At 41.0% G+C, this 23511-nt stretch overlaps 1 protein-coding gene across 10 annotated transcripts in view; it reads left to right on the forward strand.

Annotated features, from left to right (window-relative positions):
* The window catches only part of tspoap1 (TSPO associated protein 1), a 182883-nt gene that overhangs the window by 106380 nt on the left and 52992 nt on the right, over positions 1–23511 (forward strand). For 7 of the 10 annotated variants that reach the window (XM_078422547.1, XM_078422541.1, XM_078422545.1 and 4 more), the window contains 10 exons: positions 231–314; positions 1380–1469; positions 6910–7032; positions 8200–8304; positions 9419–9469; positions 16288–16320; positions 16425–16445; positions 18666–18870; positions 21134–21408; positions 23138–23247. In XM_078422547.1, coding sequence (XP_078278673.1) covers positions 231–314; positions 1380–1469; positions 6910–7032; positions 8200–8304; positions 9419–9469; positions 16288–16320; positions 16425–16445; positions 18666–18870; positions 21134–21408; positions 23138–23247 — 1097 coding nt within the window. The remainder of the gene's footprint in view (positions 1–230; positions 315–1379; positions 1470–6909; positions 7033–8199; positions 8305–9418; positions 9470–16287; positions 16321–16424; positions 16446–18665; positions 18871–21133; positions 21409–23137; positions 23248–23511) is intronic. The other 3 variants (XM_078422542.1, XM_078422543.1, XM_078422544.1) reach the window with 3 other exon arrangements.

A 23511-nucleotide genomic window follows, 5' to 3' on the forward strand; every position in this document is an offset into this window, starting at 1 on the left:
AAAAATACAGAGTCTACTACCTAGACATAGAATGATATTATCTCTGTCTTGTAGAGAACCATTAAGGGATCTGAATACCTGCTCCAAAATTATGGCTTGATCTTTAGAGAGGCAAATTGCTGATGTACGAAAATGTCTTTGTCAGGTCTAGGTTTTCAACTAGTTATAATTGTAAAATAGATACCCCCTTCTATCGAGAGTCCTAACCAGATCTTGTTTACTTTCCATAGGTAACAGAATTATGTAAAAAACGGAAAGAATGTGAAAGCCACGAGCAAGAAATCAAGAAACGGCAGCGGCTATGTCAGGATTTGGTATGTGGGCACCTAATTATTTTAATATATAAATATGAAGCAGTGTAAGGATAAATATGCCGAAGATCGACACAAAAAGCTGGAGTTACTCAGCGGGACAGGCAGCATCTCTGGAGAGAAGGAATGGGTGACGTTTCAGGTCGAGACCCTTCTGCAGACTGATTAGGGATAAGGGAAATGAGAGATATAGACGGTGATGTGGAGAGATAAAGAACAATGAATGAAAGATATGCAAAAAAGTTACGATTTCCCATGTTTAAATTATAATGTTTTATTCTTAATTGTTTACTGTTTCTTGCGTTGTTACTTGCGAGCAAAGCACCAAGGCAAATTCCTTATATGTATACATATTTGGCGAATAAAATTTATACAATTCAATTCAACGATAAAGGATATAGGCCATTGTTAGCTGTAGGGTGAAAATTAGAAGCTTTTATGACTTGGGTGGGGGAGGGATAGAGAGAGAGGGAATGCCAGGGCTATCTGAAGTGAGAGAAATCAATATTCATACCACTGGGCTGTAAGCTGCCCAAGCGAAATATGAGATGCTGTTCCTCCAATTTGCATTTTGCCTCACTCTGACAATGGAGAAGACCTAGGACAGAAAGGTCTGTGTAGGAATGGGAGGGAGAATTAAAGTGTCCAGCAACCGGGAGATCAGGTAGGTTCAGGCGGGCTGAGCGAAGGTGTTCCGCGAAACGATCGCCCAGTCTGCGTTTGGTCTCGTTGATGTATAAGAGTCCACATCTTGAACAACGTATACATTAGATGAGGTTGTGTCTATCTTCAGTTTAAATCGGCATCTGCAGTTCCTTCTTAGACAAGGATATATGGCATTCTTCTAATTCCTGGAATTGTGCATTGTGACTGTTAAAACCAGAAAATTAAAATAAACATAAAAGTAAATATCACGTGAAAATGCATTAGTGTGATATGGAAGTCGGTGCTTAATACCATTTAACCCTTTGACAGTTAGTGGTTGGAAACAGATTGAAGGTTTATAGCAGTCTGAAATAACATGGTTTGTACTGTCCTCGTCAGGGTGTTTGATACTTTTACTTACAGGAGAATGAGCTGAAACAAGTCTGGAGTGAGAATGCACGGCTAACCGAAGAGACTATTAGACTCAGCCAAGAGGCACAGGAGACTGACAAGGTGACGGTGTTTATATTCAATGCATTGAGTTCGCTTGTCCACCAATATGTCCCAGTAGACAGATATGTACCATAGGGCTTACCTTCAATGGGCCTAGTCTATGCTTGTGCAATAATGTTGCATACATTAAGCCAAAATTAGAAAAACTGTTTTAGTCTCCCATCCTATGCTTAAAAACGGCACAAACTTGCCTCCTTGGGAGTCATTCATCAGCAACACAATGCCATTTTTCAATGTTCATATGCCTGCAGGTTCCTGTAAAGGGCACAAAACATTGATGGGGGATGGAAAACTGGTTGATTTTATTCTATGTTCTCTTCATAAGATCATAGGGGAAGTATGACCTGTACAAAAAGGACGGGTTGCATCTGAACCCGAGGGGAACCAATATCCTGGCGGGGAGATTTGCTAAAATAACTGCGGAGACTTTAAACTAGTACGGTTGGGGGGAGGGACTCAAACACAGATAGCTAATAGGCAGTGTGTGAGGCAGGAGGCAGAAAAGGGAAACACTCAGACCCAATATGTAGGAGAGAAAGAAGGGAAAAGAAATAAACTGATAATAAGAAATGATGGGTCCCTTAAATGTGTATATTTTAATGCTAGGAGCATTGTAAGAAAGGTGGATGAGCTTAGAGCCTGGATTGACATCTGGAAGTATGATGTTGTGGCGATCAGTGAAACATGGTTGCAGGAGGGTTGCGATTGGCAATTAAATATTCCAGGATTTCATTGTTTTAGATGTGATAGAATCGGAGGGGCAAGAGGTGGGGGTGTTGCATTGCTTGTCAGGGAGGATATCACAGCAGTGCTTTGGCAGGACAGACTAGAAGGCTCGATTAAGGAGGCTGTTTGGGTGGAACTCAGAAATGAGAAAGGTTTAGCAACACTTATAGGGGTGTATTATAGGCCGCCAAATAGGGAACGAGAATTGGAAGAGCAAATATGTAAGGAGATAGCAGATATTAGTAGTAAGCACAGAGTGGTGATTGTGGGTGATTTCAATTTTCCGTATATAGACTGGGAATCACATTCTGTTAAAGGGCTGGATGGTTTGGAGTTTGTAAAATGTGTGCAGGATAGTTTTTTGCAGCAATACGTAGAGGTGCCTACCAGAGAAGGGGCAGTGTTGGACCTCCTGTTAGGAAATGAGATGGGTCAGGTGACGGAGGTATGTGTTGAGGAGCACTTTGGGTCTAGTGATCATAATGCCATTAGTTTCAATATCATTATGGAGAAGGTCAAATCTGGACCAAGGGTTGAGATTTTGGATTGGAGAAAGGCTAATTTTGAGGAGATGAGAAAGGATTTAAAAGGAGTGAAATGGAAATTGTTGTTTTATGAAAAGGATATAATAGAGAAATGGAGGATATTTAAAGGTGAAATTTTGAGAGTACAGAGTCTTTATGTCCCTGTTCGGTGGAAAGGAAAGAATAATAATTTGAAAGAGCCGTGGTTTTCCAGGGAAATTGGACACTTGGTTCGGAAAAAGAGGGAGATATACAATAAATATAAGCGGCAGGGAGTAAATGAGGTTCTTGAGGAATATAAAGAATGTAAAAGGAATCTTAAAAAGGAAATTAGAAAAGCGAAAAAAAGATATGAGGCTGCTTTGGCAAGTAATGTAAAAGTAAACCCCAAGGGGTTCTACAGATATGTCAATAGCAAAAGGATAGTGAGGGATAAAATTGGTCCATTAGAGAGTCAGAGTGGACAGCTATGTGCTGAGCCGGAAGAAATGGGGGAGATATTAAACAATTTCTTTTCTTCGGTATTTACCGAGGAGAAGGATATTGAATTATGTGAGGTAAGCGAAACAAGTAGAGTAGTGATGGAAATTAGGATGATTAAAGAAGAGGAGGTACGGACACTTTTGAAGAATATAAAAGTGGATAAGTCTCCAGGTCCTGATAGCATATTCCCTAGGACATTGAGGGAAGTTAGTGCAGAAATAGCAGGGGCTATGACGGAAATATTTCAAACGTCATTAGAAACAGGGATGGTGCCGGAAGATTGGCGCATTGCGCATGTTGCGCCTTTGTTTAAAAAAGGTTCTAAAAGTAAACCTAGCAATTATAGACCTATTAGTTTGACGTCTGTGGTGGGAAAATTAATGGAAAAGATACTTAGGGACAATATATATAATTATTTGGATAATCAAGGCCTGATTAGAAACAGTCAACATGGATTTGTGCCTGGAAGGTCATGTTTGACTAATCTTCTTGAATTTTTTGAAGAGGTTACCAGGGAAATTGATAAGGGCAAGGCTGTGGATGTTGTCTATATGGACTTCAGTAAGGCATTTGACAAGGTTCCACATGGAAGGTTGATTAAGAAGGTTAAATCGTTGGGTATTAATAGTGAGGTTGCAAGATGGATTCAACAATGGCTGAATGGGAGATACCAGAGGGTAACGGTTGACAATTGTATGTCAGGTTGGAGGCCAGTGTCTAGTGGAGTGCCCCAAGGATCTGTGTTGGGTCCACTGTTGTTTGTCATTTACATTAATGATCTGGATGATGGTGTGGCAAATTGGATTAGTAAATATGCAGATGATACTAAGATAGGTGGAGTAGTTGATAGTGAGGTAGATTTTCAAAGTCTACAGAGAGACTTGGGCCTTTTGGAAGGGTGGGCTGAAAGATGGCAGATGGAGTTTAATGCTGATAAGTGTGAGGTGCTGCATTTTGGTAGGACAAATCAAAATAGGACATACAGGGTAAATGGTAGGGAATTGAGGAATGCAGTGGAACAGAGGGATCTGGGAATAACTGTGCATTGTTCCCTGAAGGTGGAATCTCATGTGGATAGGGTGGTGAAGAAGGCGTTTGGTATGCTTGCCTTTATAAATCAGAGCATCGAGTATAGAAGTTGGGATGTAATGTTGAAATTGTACAGGGCATTGGTGAGGCCGAATCTGGAGTATGGTGTGCAGTTCTGGTCGCCAAATTACAGGAAGGATGTCGACAAAATGGAGAGGGTACAGAGGAGATTTACTAGAATGTTGCCTGGGTTTCAGCACTTAGGCTACAGAGAGAGGTTGAACAGGTTGGGTCTTTATTCTTTGGAGCGTAGAAGGTTGAGGGGGGACTTGATAGAGGTTTTTAAAATTATGAGAGGGACGGACAGAGTTGACGTGGGTAGGCTTTTCCCTTTGAGAGTGGGGAAGATTCCAACAAGGGGACATAGCTTCAGAATTGAGGGACAAAGGTTTAGGGGTAACATGAGGGGGAACTTCTTTACTCAGAGGGTTGTGGCTGTATGGAATGGGCTTCCGGTGGAAGTGGTGGAGGCTGGCTCGATTTTATTATTTAAGAGAAAATTGGATAGGTATATGGATAGGAGGGGATTGGAGGGTTATGGTCTGAGTGCAGGTAGATGAGACTAGGTCAGGGAGAATGGTCGGCGTGGACTGGTAGGGCCGGACAGGCCTGTTTCCATGCTGTAGTTATATGTTATGTTATAGTTAATAGGAGCAGAATTAGGCCATTCGGCCCATTCGTCTACTCCACCATTCAATCATGGCTGATCTATCTCTCCCTCTTCACCCCATTCTCCTGCCTTCTCCCCATAACCTCTGACACATGTACTAATCAAGAATCTATCTGTCTCTGCCTTAAATATACCCACTGACTCTGCCTCAACAGCCTTCTGTGGCAAATAATTCTACAGATTCACCACCCTCTGACTAAAGAAATTCTTCCTCATCTCCTTCCTAAAAAAACGTCCTTTAATTCTGAGGCTATGACCTCCAGTCCTAGACTCTCCCACGAGTGGAAACATCCTCTCCACATCCACTCTATCCAAGCCTTTCACTATTCTGTATATTGCAATGAGGACCCCCCCCCCCTCATTCTTTGAAATTCCAGCGAGTACAGGCCCAGTGCCATCAAATGCTCATCATTTGTTAACGTACTCATTCCTGGAATCATTCTTGTAAACCTCCTCTGGACCCTCTTTAGAGTCAGCACATCCTTCTTCAGATATGGTGCCCACAATATTCCAAATGTGGCCTGGCCAGTGCCTGATAGAGCCACAGCACTACATCTCTGTTTTTGTATACAGGCTCTCTTGAAATAAATGCCAGCTTTGCATTTGCATTCTTTACTACCGATTGGACTTGCAGATTAACCTTTTGGAAATCCTGCGCCAGCACTCCCAAGTCCCTTTGCACCTCCAATTTCTGGATTCTCTCCCCATTTAGAAAATAATCTACGCCTTTATTCCTAGTACCGAAATGCATGACTCCACACTTTGCCACACTATATTCCATCTGCCACTTCTCTGCTCACTCTCCCAACTAGTCCAAGTCCTTCTACAGAGTCCCTGCTTTCTCTACACTACCTGTTCGACCACCTATTTTTGTATCATCTACAAACTTGGCCACAAAGCCTTCAATCCCCTCAACCCAATCATTAATATACAACGTGAAGAGCAGTGGCCCCAGCACCAAGCCCCACGAAACTTTGCTAGTCACTGGCAGCCAACCAGAAAAAGCCCCCTTTATTGCCACTCTTTGCCTTTCGCCATTCAGTGAACCCAATACCCATGCTAGTATCTGCCCTTTGATACCATGGGCTCCGTAGCAGCATCCCGTGTGGCACCTTGTCATAGGCTTCTGAAAATCTAGGTAAACGACATCTACTGACTCTCCTTTGTCTGTCCTGCTATTTACTTCTTCAAAGAATTCCAGCAAATTTGTCAGGCAAGACCTCCCCTTCACAAAGCCATTGATGATTGAGGGCAACTAGCATCACCCTTACTACCCCGCCGAGATAACCAGGACACTACGTGATTTAATTAAAATATCATGAGAACCAATATCTCATTGTATTTGTTCAGCTAATTGCTGTGCAGCTAGCAATGAAAAAGGTCTGGGATAAGGCACTACAGAGAAGAGAGGGTGGATTAGTGAATGATATTACCATGAATTTTCCAATCATTTAACATTTCAGTCAAACTTGACTAGGTCTTTAACTGTCCTGCACTCAGAAGATACTGACACCAAAGCAAGCAGAGGACAATTTGAAATTGTCAACCCAGAGTAGGGGAATCAAGAACCAGAGGACATAGGTTTAAAGTGATAAATTTAATAGGAACCCGAGGGGCAACTTTTTTACACAGAGGGTAATGGATATATAGGAACCCAGCTGCTGGAGGAGGTAGTTGAGGCAGATACTATCAAAATGTTTAAAAACATTTTGCCAGGTACAGGGATAGGATAGGTTTAGAGAGATAAAAGCCAAGCGCAGGCAGATGGGACCAGTGTAGATGAGGTATGTTGGTCGGCATGGGGCAAACTGGGCAGAAGGGCCTGTTTCCACACTATGTCTCCATGATTCTATGATGTTCATTGTTGCTCTCGCACAGTTGTGAGACAAAATACCTTGCGTTTCTCATGCCTTTTCTGAATGTACTGAATTGCCTGTATCTGCTGCAGATTAAAGCTCAGAACAATGACCTGAGAGGGAGACTCTCAGTAGTGACAGCAGAACGAGATTCAGTTCTGAAGGAGAATCAGCGACTCCAAGCCAAGCTGGAGAATCTAGAGCAAGTCCTGAAGGTGAGACCTCTCGTAGAACCATAGATATAGGTGTAAGACATTGGTGAATTTGGGTATACATCCTGTGGGAGATTGCGTATGTAAGAGGTATGTAGGTTAATTGGCTGGGTAAATGTAAAAAAAATTGTCCCTAGTGGGTGTAGGATAGTGTTAATGTACGGGGATCGCTGGGCGGCACGGACTTGGAGGGCCGAAAAGGCCTGTTTCCGGCTGTATATATATGATATGATATGATATGATATGATAACTTTCAGGATACTTTGCTTCTCTAATTATAAAATTTTAGGATTTACTGAACTTTTGGTCATGTCCTGACCTTCATAAAGAAAGAAAGAAGTAAAGCCAAGTGTCCTAGCAAACCTGAAGTGCAGGAACTGCATTTTCAGCAGAGGTGTAATCAGAAAATTTAATGAACTGCTCGATTGATTGTTTAGTTTAGTTTAGGGATACAGCGTGGAAACAGGCCCATCAGCCCACCGAGACCGCGCCGACCAGTGATCCCCGCATATTAACACCATCCGACACACACACTAGAGACAATTTACATTTATACAAGACCAATTAACCTACAAACCTGTGCGTCTTTGGAGCGTGGGAGGAAACCAAAGATCTCGGAGAAAACCCACGCGATCACAGGGAGAACGCACAAACTTCGTTCAGACAGCACCCATAGTTGGGAACGAACCCAGGTCACTGGCGCTGAAAGCGCCGTAAGGCATCAACTCTACCGTTGTGCCACCATGCCGCCCCTACGATTGTATGTAGTGGGTGTATCATAAACACATCTGGGATTGTAAAGCTAGACTAAGAGTATTATAAAACTGCAGAGGAAGATATTTAGAATTGATGAAATAGACCTGCAAATGTGGTATAGGTGGGAAGTTTTGGTATTGAAAAGGTGGTATGTGAGATCAGTTTCCAATCTTGCCCTGGTATGAGGCTGTATGATTCCAGCAAATCACTTGTAAAAGTTAACGTATTTCTAGCAGGGCCCTAGTAAAATGCTGTCAGATTTTAGCAAAGATCATCATGCTTTGGAAACTGTAGGCTATCCTGGTCCAGAGGGGTCCCCTCTTAGTGGCAAGTTAATTTCCGAAAGACAGGCCTAGTATTGAGGAGAAACACTGACGTAGTCGGATGGGATGTAATTAATGTTTCATTGTGCAGCACATGCGAGAGGTGGCAGAACGTAGGCACCATCTGCAGTTAGAACATGAAGATGCACTGACCATTCTGCAAGCCAAGCAGAATGAGGTTGAACGACTGCAACAGGTAGGAAAATACTGTTTGTTTTTCTTTCCTTTGTTTGAGTCGTATGCTTTTAAACCGGATTTGTGTAACTCTTGAAAACACAGTCATCTGCACCTGGTCTTAGGCTACCGTGCAATCATTGATTGTCAACATAACTACAATGTATCATCACAACTGACCCAATCCTGTCCTCACGCAACCGGTGTTCACACAGATGTCTTTTGTAGCAGTTACAGATAAGAACTTAGATGACATGAACCATTTGTAGCTTTTTTTTCTTCTGTGTCGTGCAAATGCACAAAGGGCATCCCTCTGGGGTGTAAGGAGTGGATGTGAAAATTTTGAGGACAGATAAGCAGTCGGCACCCATTTAAGGAACTCTTTGAAAATTCCTCAACCATGATACTGCCTTTGACAATGGCACGTTTGACTCCATTCCACAGCAGTCTTTTGCAGTGTAACTACAAACAGACTGCAGGGCGTTTGCATTCCATTATTTTCCTCAATTAAGATACCTCCAGTCAATGCCATTGCAAATGAATTTAAATATTCAGAATGAGTAGATGTTGCTCTACAGTAATTGAAAGAAAATCAGTTGATAGCACATTCATTGAATCATAAGATGATCTCCATGTCTGACAGACAATATATCCTTCTGTAATAAAGCTCCTTGTTAAAATATTACTTGTATTTGAATATTTTCACTTGGACAAAATATCTATGCGAGTTGCTTTCAAATATTGCATGCGTCAAAATTGTTTGCCTACTGGGACTGTATGTAATTTGGTGTTCATGTCAAGGATATGTAGTCTTGATTACCTATTGCTTGTAACAAGGGTGTTGCAGATTCAAGCACAGTTCAGGTTCATTACATATTCTAACACAACTTAACCCATCAAGTCAACTGTGCTATTTGCAGATACCAAGTGTAATTTCAATCTCTAGCATGTGCTCTGTAGTTTTATTCCCTCTCTCAACAAAGTAATTACCAATGTACAGTTTAAAGCAACTTAAAACTCAAAAACTTAAAAATAGCAGACCAAACAATACCACAGAATAATTTCCCTCTATGTAAATAGTTCTCAAACAATCATTGCACAGTTCAATTAATTGTTGTTTTTTAAAAAAAAATAAGGCCCAGTGTGAAGCAAAGAAGGAACATGAAGGTGTGGTCCAGTTACTGGAGGTAAGCGAACAAAACTGTTTCTTTTCTCTTGTCATTAATATTAACCTGAATGCAGAGCACGCCTTCAAACATGGCACTGGAATGTTAAATCCATACGTGGGCATTTGACTATCCTCCAGTGCTCATTTCAGGTCTTGCACTCATCTCTTCATTGGGTTTGTTGTTACACTCAGATTCAATGGAGGCCAAATGGCCTTGCCTGCAACACCATATGAATGACCTTGTTGTTTGCAGGCTTATCCCCTCTGACTAATGACTCTGGCATGTTGCTTTGGTTTAAAGTGAGCCACGGGGTCATGAGATTTACTTTCTCTGCACAGGAGCTACTGAGACACCTGACTAGCTTATTCTTAATGGTGAATGTAATTCTATGCAGAGGGCATTTCTCTTCTGTCTTGCACGTCAGAAAAAAAGTGTATCAAATGCCTTGTTCTTTAAACAGGCCACATCCTACCTGTTGGCCGCACTCAGGACAGTGATTTTAATATCTAAGTATCTGAGTTTCCGATCTGTGATAACGGAATGACATTCGGGTCTATCACTGCTGGGACAGTCCTCAAGGGTCTCCAGTTTCAGTTTAGTTTATTGTCACGTGTACTGAGGTACAGTGAAAAGCTTTTCTTGTGTGTGAATCAGTCAGCGGAAAGACAATATATAATTACATTTACAGTGTTTAGATACATGATAAGGGAATAACGTTTAGTGCAAGGTAAAGCCAGCAAAGACCGATCAAGGATAGTCTGAGGGTCACCAAAGAGGTAGATGGTAGTTCAACACCGCTCTCTAGTTGTGGTAGGGTGTTCCACGTCCCAAACTTTATTTTGTGGATGAAAGCAGCCAGTGCCTGGTTTCTTGTAAGTACGGGTAGTGTTTGCACAGCAACTAAGTTACATTCAACCGTGTACACGCCTTAACCCTGGGTGCTTTGGAAAAAGCCAAGTAAGGCTTCTACTCTAACTTTGTAAAAACCCTAGTCTGATTTTTGAAGGGCAAATCCAACACCAGGGCGAAGTTGCAATCCCCTGGGAAAGCATAATCTATGAGGAAGGAGTGTGGAAGATTAACTCCAACAGGGTTGTTCTGCCTTCTGGTCGCAAGGGGGCCCTGCGGTGGGGGTCCCTCTACGCAGGGATTCTGCCCCTCACCATCGGGGACCTGGGGTGGAGGGTATTGCACTGAAGAGTCCCCTGCAACCTGTTCCTCGCGCGGTTCACAGACTCGCCAGCCATCTGCCACTGTTGCAGGCTGGAAGAGTCTGTGTACCACGTGTATATGGAGTGTGTGAGGTTGCAGCCCCGTTCCAATATCTAAAGGGGCTGCTCCTTGCCTTTTGGCTGCACTTTTCACCCACCATCCTCATCTTTGGACACCCTGTGCATAGGGGAGAGGGTAGGGCCGAAGATGTCCTTGTTGGGTTGCTCCTGGGCCTGGCCAAGCTGGCCATCCGCGACTCACGGCACCAGGCGGAAGAGGGCTCTGCCCGAGCCAGCTGCCTGCCCCTTTTCCGGGGTTACATCTGCGCCCGGGTGGTGTTGGAGATGGACTACGCGCTGTCCATGGGCACCCTGGAGGATTTCCGGGACCGCTGGGCACCGCGAGGGGGTGAATGCATCCTTGACACGGATTGTAACATAGTTGTATAGTAGTTTATTTAGTATATTTGTTTGTCTTGTATTATGGTGGTGGGTTCTGTTTTGTTTTAAGGTATTGTAAATATTATTTTTAATTAAAAAAAATGAAAAAACTAAAAAACAGGGTTGTTCCCCCAACGAATGTTTGTATACAGTCTGGTCATGCCTAATATTTTATTTAATTTGAGGATCAAATGCAAGACTGTGTGACAGCAGTGATTTAAGCCCTGATGAATAACTCCTAATCTGACCAATGCCTCATCCACTCATTAAACTAGTCTGGAAATATCAAAATCAACAGAAACACTGCCACAGGAAGATCAATGTAAAAGTTGTCAAGGTGCTCCCACCCCTTTGGCAACCAACAGGAGGTGCAAAGTCTGTGGACAACCTTAACCAGAATAACTCTTGGCCTTTCTATCTGTCTGGTTTGAAGAGAAGATTTGCATAATTTAAAATCTCACTATTCTCCTCCACTCACAGCCTCTGGGCAAAGAATTGTTCTTGCTCATAAAATGGACTTTATTAGTCGGCCATGCAGTTTCTGCAGACTGTTTGCTGTGATATGCCGTTTAAAATAGTGTCTGTATGAAGCCTACTGATTAAATATGTGTTTTTACAAAACGTATCTCATGAATCCTCATCCAAATCTAGCCCCCATTTCAGTGCATTTGATCATAAAATAGCGCCACCAGACATTTTGACATTGTCCAATTTTGGTCAATCTTTACCAGTCATTTTTTTGTGCACAATTTATTTAATATGGTTTTATATTCTCCATTTAATCCATTATTTAGATTGTGAAAATGAACATAAGCAACCATTATGAAGTATTCTAGTCAGCTCTGATGACTGTAAAAATCACCTCAGAGATTGGTTAATAACATTGTTAGATATTAATAATCATTTAGTTATCAATGTTTTCAGACAGTGAATATAAGCATGCAGGTTTGGTTGCATTTTTAACCACTAAATAGTGATGTTGGGAAAAAAAAGAAAAGAAATAGGATAAGCTCTGGCTGTCATTTTTGAAAATTCATTCTGCTTATGGGAATTGGCAGTTACTGATGTGGCACTGTTTGCATTAAAAAGGATCAAGGGAAAGAGCAAGTAACTACAGGCCAGTGAGCCTGACATCTGTGAGAAAATTGTTGTAAATATTTATGAGAGAAGGCATATATCGAGATAGAGTCACAGCACAGCATATCAACTTACCTTGTCCAATTTGGCTTCCTTGGCCAGTCCCATTTGCCTGCATTTCACCCATATCGCTCCAAACCCTTCCTATATATAATCTGTCTAAATGTCTTTTGAAAGTTGTAATTGTATTCGCTTCGACAGCTTCCTCTGGAGCTTGTTCCAGACATGGACTACACTCTTAATGGAAAAGGTATCCATGAGGTCCCTCTTAAATCACTACCCTTTTACCTTAGGCCGATGCCATCTGTTTTTAGAACCCTCCACTCTGGGGAAAAATGAGCATTCATTTTATCCATGCCCACCATGATTTTGTACATATCAGTAAGGTTAACCAGCAGCTTCCTACACTCCAAAGATAAACGTCCTAGCCTACCTAGTTAGCCCCTCCCGAGAATAAAGCCCACAAATCCTTGGTCTGCACCATTTCCAACATAATGTTTATTCAGAGGCAATTTAATCAAGGACAGTCAGCATGGATTTGTTACGGGAAGATTTTGTCTGCCTAAATTGTTTTTATTCTTTGAGGAAATATGTAGAGTGGCTATGGATTTAGAGCACAGGGATTATGGTGTTCCTGAAATGGTAGCGAAGGTTATGGATCAAAGATCCTGAGACAGGAATTTGAATTATATCATGGAAGCTGGGGAATCTATATATTTTTAGAATTGAATAAATCAGGAATTCGCCATTTCTAAGCACAATGGGACGTCTAAAACAACCGTCATTGGTATTCTTATGGGAAGACATCCGACTTCCTTATTGTCCTTATATCAGACCTTCCAAAGTGGTTGATTCTCAAGCAGGGGTAATTAAGAATGGTTCGTTATTATCTGTGACACACGCACACCCTCTGAACAACTGTTAAAACAAAATGGTAGATGTATCCATGAATTTTGTAAGCCATTCGAGAAGGTCCCGCCAAGGGCAGAATGGTCAAGAAAATAAAATCCCAAGAAATCCAGGGGAAGTTGCGATGCTGGATTAAAGCTGGGTTCGATAGTTGTCGGGAATTTTAATGGCACGAAGTTGTCAGGAATTTTAATAACTGGCGGGCTAAGTGCATTGGGATTCTGCAGGGCCCAGTTCCAGGCCTCTTGCTTTTTACGATATATGTTAATGTAGACACCTCAATTAAGAGGTTTGCTAAAGATACAAAAATTGGACAATAATAAAATGTGAACAATAATAAAAAAGAAAGTTCTAGGTTAACAAATATATAAAAGGACTAGTTAGATGGACATGAAAATGGCACAAGGAATTCAATCAAGGTAACTGTGATGTACTGCATATGAGGAGGGTAAAATACCTAAGGGATTATGTGACAGCATACTAAAACATGTAGAGCAACTCAATATGCATGAAAGTATGTTCAGAGATCCCTGAAGGTAGCAGGACATATATTTAAGGCAGTTAAGAAGGGCACCAGGAAAATAACTTTTGCTGGCTGACACCTAGAGTACTAGAATGGGAGGTGGTAGTAGACCTTTATGGGATATTATTAGGCCACAGTTTTTATAGTGTAGGATTCTGGTTCCCATCTGATAGAAAGGACATGAAAGCATCAGAAAGGGTGCACAAGGGATTCACAAGGATGCTGCCCTGGCTGGAACATTATGGTGCAGAGATTGTCTGAGCTGAAATTTTTCTTTGGAGAAATGAATCTGAGGAAAATTTAATTAAGATGCATTAACTTGTGAGACAGCCAGAAAGGATGAATAGAAATGACCTACTTCCTTTGCAGAGGGCTTTGGAATAAGAGAGCATAAACTTAAAGTTAATCAATAGCAACATGAAAGTAGAATTGAGGAAACAATATTTTATTATATAACATTTTGAAAATTCACTGCCTGACAGGATAATGGAGGGAGAAACCCTTACTAGAAACATAGAAACATAGAAAATAGGTGCAGGAGGAGGCCATAGGCCCTGCGAGCCAGCACCGCCATTCATTGTGATCATGGCTGATCATCCACAATCAGTAACCTGTGTCCAACGTCTCCCCATGTCCCTTGATTCCACTAGCCCCCAGAGCTCTATGTAACTCTCTTTTAAATTCATCCAGTGAATTGGCCACCACTGCTTTCTGTGGCAGAGAATTCCACAAATTCACAATTCTCTGGGTGAAAAAGTTTCTTGTCACCTCAGTTTTAAATGGCCTCCACTTTATTCTTAGACTGTGGCCCCTGGTTCTGGACTCCCCCGACATTGGGAACATTTTTCTTGCAACTAGCTTGTCCAGTCCTTTTATAATTGTATACGTTTCTTTAAGATCCCCTCTCATCCTTCTAAACTCCAGTGAATACAAGCCCAGTCTTTCCATTCTTTTCTCATATGACCATCCCCCCATCCCAGGGATTAACCTCATGAACCTGCGCTGCACTGCCTCAATAGCAAGGATGTCCTTCCTCAAATTAGGAGACCCAAACTGCACACAATATTCCAGATGTGGTCTCACCAGGGCCCTATACAACTGCAGAAGGACCTCTTTGCTCCTATACTAAAATCCTCTCGTTATGAAGGCCAACATGCCATTAGCTTTCTTCACTGCCTTCTGTACCTGCACTCTTACTTTCAGTGACTGGTGTACAAAGACACCCAGGTCTCGTTGCACTTCCCCTTTACCTAATCTGACACCATTGAGATAATAATCTGCCTCCTTGTTATTGCCGCCAAAGTGGATAACCTCACATTTATCTATATCATACTGCGTCTGCCATGCATCATCCAAGTCACCCTGCAACCTCCTAACATCCTCTTCGCAGTTCACACTGCCACCCAGCTTTGTGTCATCTGCAAACTTGCTAGTGTTACTTCTAATTCTATTATCCAAATCATTAATATATATTGTAAATAGTTGCGGCCCCAGCACCGAGCCTTGCAGCAATCCACTTGCCACTGTCTGCCATTCTGAAAAGGACCCGTTTATTCCTACTCTTTGTTTCCTGCCTGCCAACAAATTCTCTATCTATGTCAATACCCTACCCCCAATACCATGTGCTCTAATTTTGCTCACCAATCTCCTGTGTGGAACCTTATCAAAGGCTTTCTGAAAGCCTGGATACACTACATCCACTGGCTCTCCTTCATCCATTTTACTTGTTACATCCTCAAAAGATTCCAGAAGATTAGTCAAGCAGGATTTCCCCTTCATAAATCCATGCTGACTTGGACCAATCCTTTTACTGCTATCCAAATGTGCCATTATTACCTCTTTAATAAGTAACTCCAGCATCTTCCCCACCACTGATGTTCAGGCTAACTGGTCTATAATTCCCCATTTTCTCTCTCGCTCCTTTCTTGAAAAGTGGGATAACATTAGCTACCCTCCAATCCACAGAAACTGAACCTGAATCTATTGAACATTGGAAAATGATCACCAATGCGTCCACGATTTCTAGAGCCACCTCCTTGAGTACCCTGGGATGCAGACCATCAAGCCCTGGGGATTTATCAGCCTTCAGTCCCATCAGTCTACCCAATACTATTTCTCGTAATTCTACATTTAAAAGGTTCATGGATAAGCATTTGAAGAACTATAAATTTGCAGGGCTATGAACCAAGCATTAAATTTAAATCCATTGTTGGCACCAGAAACATGATAGGCTCTAATAATGGAATCTTCAACTTCTTATCTTAATATCAGAAGCAACAAGGGTTAGTGAGGTTTAATGATGTCCTTTCACTCATTCAAATCTTGAGTGTCTGATTTCTGAATGTATAAAAGCAGGCAGGACTGGCAGCAAGCTATTACTTATCTCTAGGTCAAGATAGAGATTCAAGATAGCTTTATTTGTCATCCAAATTGGACGAAATTCAGTCACCCACAGTCCAACAATAAAAGCATTAAAATAGGCAAACTCTATTTAAGATGGAAATGTTTTATGAATATTTGTTTTAAAGATGCATTCGTGACAAAATTGTTTAACTTAAATAGTTAGATTTTATCATTCTTTACAACACTGATCATTAATTTCTATTAAATTGTAGGAGTTGACCTGCCTAGTTTTGCAGCGAGAGCTGGTATATTTTTAGATTGATTGATGTGTGAAATTTATTGGATTGACTTTCACTAATGCTTCGAAGCATGCTTTTATTTAACGGTCTTCCATTTTCTTCTGCTAAAGAATACATTGGACTGCATGCAGGTACACCTACCACCGCCACTCCCATGTCTTTAGCATGTAGACCTGTGTGTTTGTGTTTGAAAAATTATCCGTGGCTTTCCATGTAATAACTGCATTATATAATTGCTTACCTGAATGTGCACCTTTTCAGTTTTAATCACTGCACTTACAAAATGAGAAACAGCAATTATGTTAATCTGTTTGGTTCTATAATATTTATGCTTTAACTATTTTAAAGCAAAATTGTAATTTAGAGTTGCTGAATGTAAGTCATCATTCCCTTTCAAATAATTGCTATTTTTTCTGTTCAATAGTAATCATCAGTGATTCATGCTGTAGAAGCCAACAAACCAAAGGAGTATTATATTGATTGGTTTATTAATATTATCTTAATTAAAAGTAGTTAGTGTCTCTCCCTGCAGTTGATATAACTGGGAGACCTCATCATATATTGAGCCACATATCATATCATATCATATATATGCAGCCGGAAACAGGCCTTTTCGGCCCACCAAGTCCGTGCCGCCCAGCGATCCCCGTACATTAACACTATCCTACACCCACTAGGGACAATTTTTTACATTTACCCAGCCAATTAACCTACATACCTGTACGTCTTTGGAGTGTGGGAGGAAACCGAAGATCTCGGAGAAAACCCACTCAGGTCACGGGGAGAACGTACAAACTCCTTACAGTGCAGCACCCGTAGTCAGGATCGAACCCGAGTCTCCGGCGCTGCATTCGCTGTAAAGCAGCAACTCTACCGCTGCAACTCTACCAGTATATCACAGCATGGTTTCTCTAGAGCTGTTTGTCAACTTGGCTCAAATGGTACAATATTTTGCTGAAAGTCAGAAGGTCGCAGGCTTATACTTTACATCAGAACTTAAGAAAATCAGCTGACAGGCTGTGCCTTGCCAGAAGAATACAGCGTTGCTGGTGACATTGCTTTTCAGAGAAGATAAAATAAGGTCTCACCAGCTTGTTTAATTAATGACTGAGGCAGATGTAAAAATACTGCGATACTATTAAAGCAAAGGGAATGCCTTCAGCACCCTTGTCAGCATTCTTTTCTTAACTAACACTGACAAACCAGACAAATTAATCTTTTCATTTACCATTGTATGTGGTATCAGATTGGCCATTGCTTCTCCATTTAACTATAGTGTGCACCAATAATTACTTTGATATGATCCACTTGACCATACATTGTGAAATATGATGGGACACCATATTATGTTGTTTCTAGTATCCCATTCTCCCATTTTGTACACCATTCATAATCCAAGTCATTACTAGAATGCTGTGGCCCTCCTTTGAAAGTATGGGATCATTTCTCCATTTGTGATGTAAATGATGATATAAACTATAAATAAAATGCTGTCAACACAACCAGTTATTAATGAGGTAATATTTTGCAAATAACCACAAGGATCTGAGGATTAAAGTTTAAATTAATAATTGAGGGATTATGATTTTGCAATAGGGATCGAATCACGCCTCAGAAAGGATATGGAATGTGAATCAGGATCTATTCTGAGGCAACATTATTTAATTCTAAATTAAATAAAGAAAATATTTTCTGTATGTACTGTACATGATAAACTTAGAATTGTTTACAATTAGAAAATATGACAATTAAACATTTCTGCTGGCATCTAAATTGCAGAAGTGGAATATTTTACACATGGACCAAAGTAAGGTCTCACCAGCTTAGTAGTAAGTACTTAACTGGCTACAACAAAATTTGGAGGAATCCCAAGGTCCTGAAATATACTATTTAAAGACACCTATATCTTAATTTGTTTGTCTTCCAGGTGATCAGATAGAACAACAGGGATGTAACTCTATCAAAACTCATTTACTTTCAATTCCTCCATGTTATGTGTACAGTGCAATATACACGTATCTCTGTGAGACCTCATATAGTTCATAAGTCATAGGAGCAGCATTAGGCCATTGAGTCTACGCCATTCAATCATAGTTAATCTATCTTCCCCTCTCTCTCCCCATAACTCTTGACACCCTTACCAAACAATAATCCATCAAATTTCTGCCTTAAAAATACCCAATGACTTAGCCTTCACAGCCACCTATGGCATATATACTCTATCAGCAGTGCTAAGGACCAAGTGAGACAAATTCCAGATTCATAACTATAGTGATGCAGCACAAGATTAGACTTGAAATTGCACTTTAGAACTTCTATAGGAGCTTAATTGTTGTTATCTCTTCCACCAGGCAAAGGTACGAGATCTCGAGGAGAAATGTCGGAGTCAAAGCACGCAATTTAGTGTTCTCTCCCAGGAATTGGAACATTTCCGACTACAAACTGGAAACATTGATCTACTAACGAACACTCTTGTTAACTCAGATACATCCGGATTGGTCTTCCACAGCCAACTTCCGCTCCTAAATGGAGTGGAATCATCCCCGGTGGAAAAAGGTAACAGAGTAAGAAAGGGATCAGGCTTACAAACCATAGGGCAGGGATTGTATGAGATATCAATAGTTATTTTCCTTTGAAACGCAGAACTGCAATCTGGCCTCAGGCATAGGAACTTGGCAAGTCCCACTTGATCTTGATGGACACCAATATTGTACAAGATGTATCAAGTGCCTCCTGTCTGAATTTTAACACTCGAAGTTGAACATTTCCAGGCAGGTTGTGATTTCAGCTGGATTAGCCAGTTAATTTTGTGGTTTGCCTGGTGCTTCTCCCATCAAAAGATTGTTGGTTCCGGTCCTATTGCAGAGATTTGACCAGCAATATCTACAGTGCTGCACTGTAGGATCTTTAAAATGAGGTGGTAGACTAAGACCTCGTCTGCTCTCCGAAATAAATGCAAAGGTCTCATACAGATCATTGTAAGTATGTAAGGACTTCATCCCTGGTGTTTGGACAAGATCAGCCAACATCATAACAATGAATCATCTGTTTATCATATCGTATGTTGTGGGAATTTAGAGGTTGTTTTATACTCTTTGATGACCAGTTCCTTCTAATAGAGGTGAGGCTACGATTCAAATAACTGTGCCATTGGTGTGAAATAATTTTAAATATCCTGAGGTCATGATAATTGTTCATGTATACAGTCGTCTTCTCAGACAATCCCTTAGGATTGATGATGACTTGCTTCCACCACAGTTTTTGGCCACCGTGGTGCGTAATGAGGCCAATGTGAAAACTGAAAACTTCCACAGTTGGGGTAGTAGGTGCCTGGTGGGGTGGGCAGATGGTGGTTTCTGAGTTGGTGTCATCCTTTTTCTGCTTATTATGGGCTTCTGTGTGCTGCTAATGCATGTTCTTAAGATTCTCAATACCATTCCAAATATCCTTCTCTGTTTTGAATGGTTCATAGGAGCCATTGAGGATATTGTACTTCTTCGACGAAACTGGAGTTCTTTTGTGTAGTCTGGTAATTTCCTTCTTCCAGGGCAGAGGAATATAGTAGCACTTGCATGATGCTTTGTCCATTCTTGCAGCTATAAATATCTAATAGCTTTATTGAGATGATTAGAGCACTAAATTGGATTAGATGCAATGAAAGAATAAGCTGATTGTCATATCAGGGTAAAGATCAATTGCATTGCAATCAAAATTCATGTTTTTTTTTAACCAGGGTTGCGTCATGAGAATATTTGGAATAAAAACAAGAACTGGTCATTCGGCCCTTTATTCAACTTTCTTGCAGTAATCCATACCTCTTGATTCTCTTAAAAATCTCAAAAACTATTAATCTCAGCCTATAATTTACTCAATAACATTGCTTCACAGTTCATTTGGATGGAGAATTAGATGTGTTCAATACCACCTGGGTGAAGAAGTTTCTTCTGATCCGTGGCCTGAATAGCTGACCCTTTATTTTGAGTGTGTAACTGCTGGTTCCAAATACCTTATCCAAGAGAAATACCAACCCCACATCCACCCTGCGAAGCAATGTCACAACTCCGTATATTTCACCAATCATTCTTGTAAACACAGGATAATATAAGTCCAGCCTGCCTAATTTATTCTTATCTGACAAATCCACCATCTGAGGAATCATTCTGGTTAACTCCATCTTCTCTATCTTTGACTGATTATGTCATTCACATTCAGTGATAATTGGCCATTTTGGCTGGCCTTCCCAGCCAATATGGCAATCTTTGTATTGCATTTCGGCCTATGGCCATTTATTTGAAACTCCTCGCAATTTCTAAAAAACCTTGCTTGTTTCTATAATCTTTCCCAATCCTATAGTATATAAACCATATTGCCTGTTTTGTACATAAACTTTAAATGTCAGAAACATAAGGAATAATGCTGCGACACCTTGCTCGTCACTCTTTGCCACTTCGGTTTATTATCGCCTTTCAGTGTGTCTCTGAACCTTACTTTATAGTTCTTTTTCATGCCTTCCCACCATTGACCAGTTGCATGAGATCAGGAGTTTTGATGAAATCTTTCATGTTTATTGTGAAATGGTCTGTTATTTACTTGAAGAACTATAAAACGCCTTTAGTCAAGAAACTGCACTCATATTTGCATATAAGTTTCATTATTTTCTGTTTTATTATAGCTTCCAATACAACTTCTTTTAATGCACTGCCAACAGGATTAATACTGCACTGGGCAACCCCACTGCTTTTTATGGGCAGTACAGTGAGCTGCTGCCTCACAGCGTCAGAGACCTGTGCTCCATCATGATCATTTTCTTTTATTTTAGATGCAGAAGACATTCCTCCATTAGTTTCTGAGTCTCCAAGTCCACCTCAGGATGAGAAGAAGGAGGAAGAGCAGGAGGAAGAGCAGGAGGAAGAGCAGGTTCCCGATGAGCCGCAGGTTCAGTCAGTCACTGTCTCCCAGAAAGAAGAAGAGATCGCAACCGAAGTTGCCTCCATCAGCAGCAAGATACAACCAGAATCAAACCAGAGCTCCAGCAAAGAGACTCCCAAAACAGAATTATCACAAAGCAACCCAAAGTCTTGTACAACTCCAGAGGTTAGTGAAATTAATTGATTGGTTTACTTATTTCATAGATTGACTTTTGGTTCACTCAAGTATTTGCTTTCATTTTAAGGATCAGTATGACATTCTGTCTTAAGGAAAATAAGAAGCCTATTCACTGTCGACTTCTGTGGTGATCCTATTTTAAATCTGTCCACAGTTGCTCTTTGCTGTTAGGCAGCATGAGTACAATTCAGTTTTAAATGGTGCCTTATCTATAAATGTAAACATTGATGTGCAAGATACATCTTCTGGATGCACTGGGACACATCCTCAGTGATGTGACCTGGAGTCACAGGGTGTTTCGGATCTCACAACATCAGACACCCTCGCCCAGGCGACCCAGCCGGGGTTGATCAGACCCCGACTTGTGTCCCAGCAGCAACTGCCCACGGATCAGCCCTCTTAATCCAAAGCCATCTAGTGGCTTTCTCTGTGGCTTCGCTTGCAGATTGAATGGCCCTGTTCTTTGCCAGCCCCGTAATGCCCAATTGGTTGAGGACTTTGCAGAGTGAGCATCCTGCAAAGCTTCTACAGTCCACCTTTATGGGTTCAAAGCAGCCCAAAGTCTTGTACAACTCCAGAGGTTAGTGAAATTAATTGATTGGTTTACTTATTTCATAGATTGACTTTTAGTTCACTCAAATTCCAAGTATTTGCTTTCATTTTAAGGACCAGTATGACATTCTGTCTTAAAGAAAATAAGAAGCCCGTTCACTGTCGACTTATGTGGTGATCCTATTTCAAATCTGTCCACAGTTGCTCTTTGCTGTTAGGCAGCATGAGTGCAATTCAGTTTTAAATGGTGCCTTATCTATAAATGTAAACATTGAAAGATCTGCTCCAACAAACTTCATGCGCACTAACAATTTCTTTCCAAGTCTCTGCTACTATTTCTGGCTGAATTAGACAATTAGACAACTCAGTCATGTTTGATGATGGGCAGAGTTTTGCATGCAGATTTTAATGGTCGCCCCATTACCGAAAAGATGTGGTGGCATTGGAGTGGGTGCAGAAAAGATTTACTAGAATGCTGCCTGGATTAGAGGGTTTCAGCTACAGGGAGAGGTTGGATAGACTTTGACAGTTTTCTCCAGAATGTTGGAGGTTGAGGTGAGACTTGATAGAAGTATACAAAAATTATGAGGGGTAAACCTTTTTCCCCAAAGTAGAAATGTCCAACACTAGAGAGCATAGCTATAAGGTGAGAGGGGAACAATTTAATGTAGAAATGATCTAGCTGCTGAATGGGAGATACTTCTCAGCAAAGAAGGCTGAGTTATATCTTATCATCCATGAATGAGTTTGATATGAATGAACATTTGACTTCAGGTACTGACTGCTTAGTTAGGAACTAATGAATAAATAAGTCTGAAGAAGGGTCTTGACCCGAAACATCACCCATTCCTTCTCTCCAGAGATGCTGCCTGTCCCGCTGTGTTACTCCAGCTTTTTGTGTCTGTCGGTTTAAACCAGCATCTGCAGTTCCTTCTTACACACTAATGAATTAATATTGGGTTCATATAGGTATTGAGTGAAGCTGATTCTCAATAAGATAAACAAAAGCTGTTTATTTTAAAACCATAACCACTCAATATTCCTTTTGTTGAAAAATCATTTGATGCCTCAGGATGAAGAATTAAATTAACGTATTCTAGTCGCTCTTCATATTGGTCAAAGGGAAGCTACCCGTTTGTGATTGTGTGTTATTTATTAATTACAGGTAGATACAGCCAGTGAAGTGGAGGAGTTGGACATTGATAATGTCTCCTCCATTCCAGAGCCTGAGAGTAGAGTACCGGCAAAATTGAAGGTGTTCATTGCTCGGTACAGGTAAATTGCTGTAATTTTTGCTCCATCCTTCTTGTGAATCGTTCCCATTGACATTCCTTGATAACTAAGGATTTGGTTTTTGACCTAAAGCTAAATTGGATGTGTGTCTTTTCTACTTGGTGGAAATATGTGAAAGGAAGCCATCCCAGAGGACCTCCAACCCAACTCAACCATCTGACGAAAGTGGCTTCCTGAGCTAATCCCATTTGCCTGCATTTGGCTCGTATCCCTCTAAATGTTTCCTGTCCATGTACTTATCCAAAT

The sequence above is a fragment of the Rhinoraja longicauda genome, chromosome 26 (genome assembly GCF_053455715.1).
Source record: "Rhinoraja longicauda isolate Sanriku21f chromosome 26, sRhiLon1.1, whole genome shotgun sequence".
Lineage (NCBI taxonomy): Eukaryota > Metazoa > Chordata > Chondrichthyes > Rajiformes > Arhynchobatidae > Rhinoraja > Rhinoraja longicauda.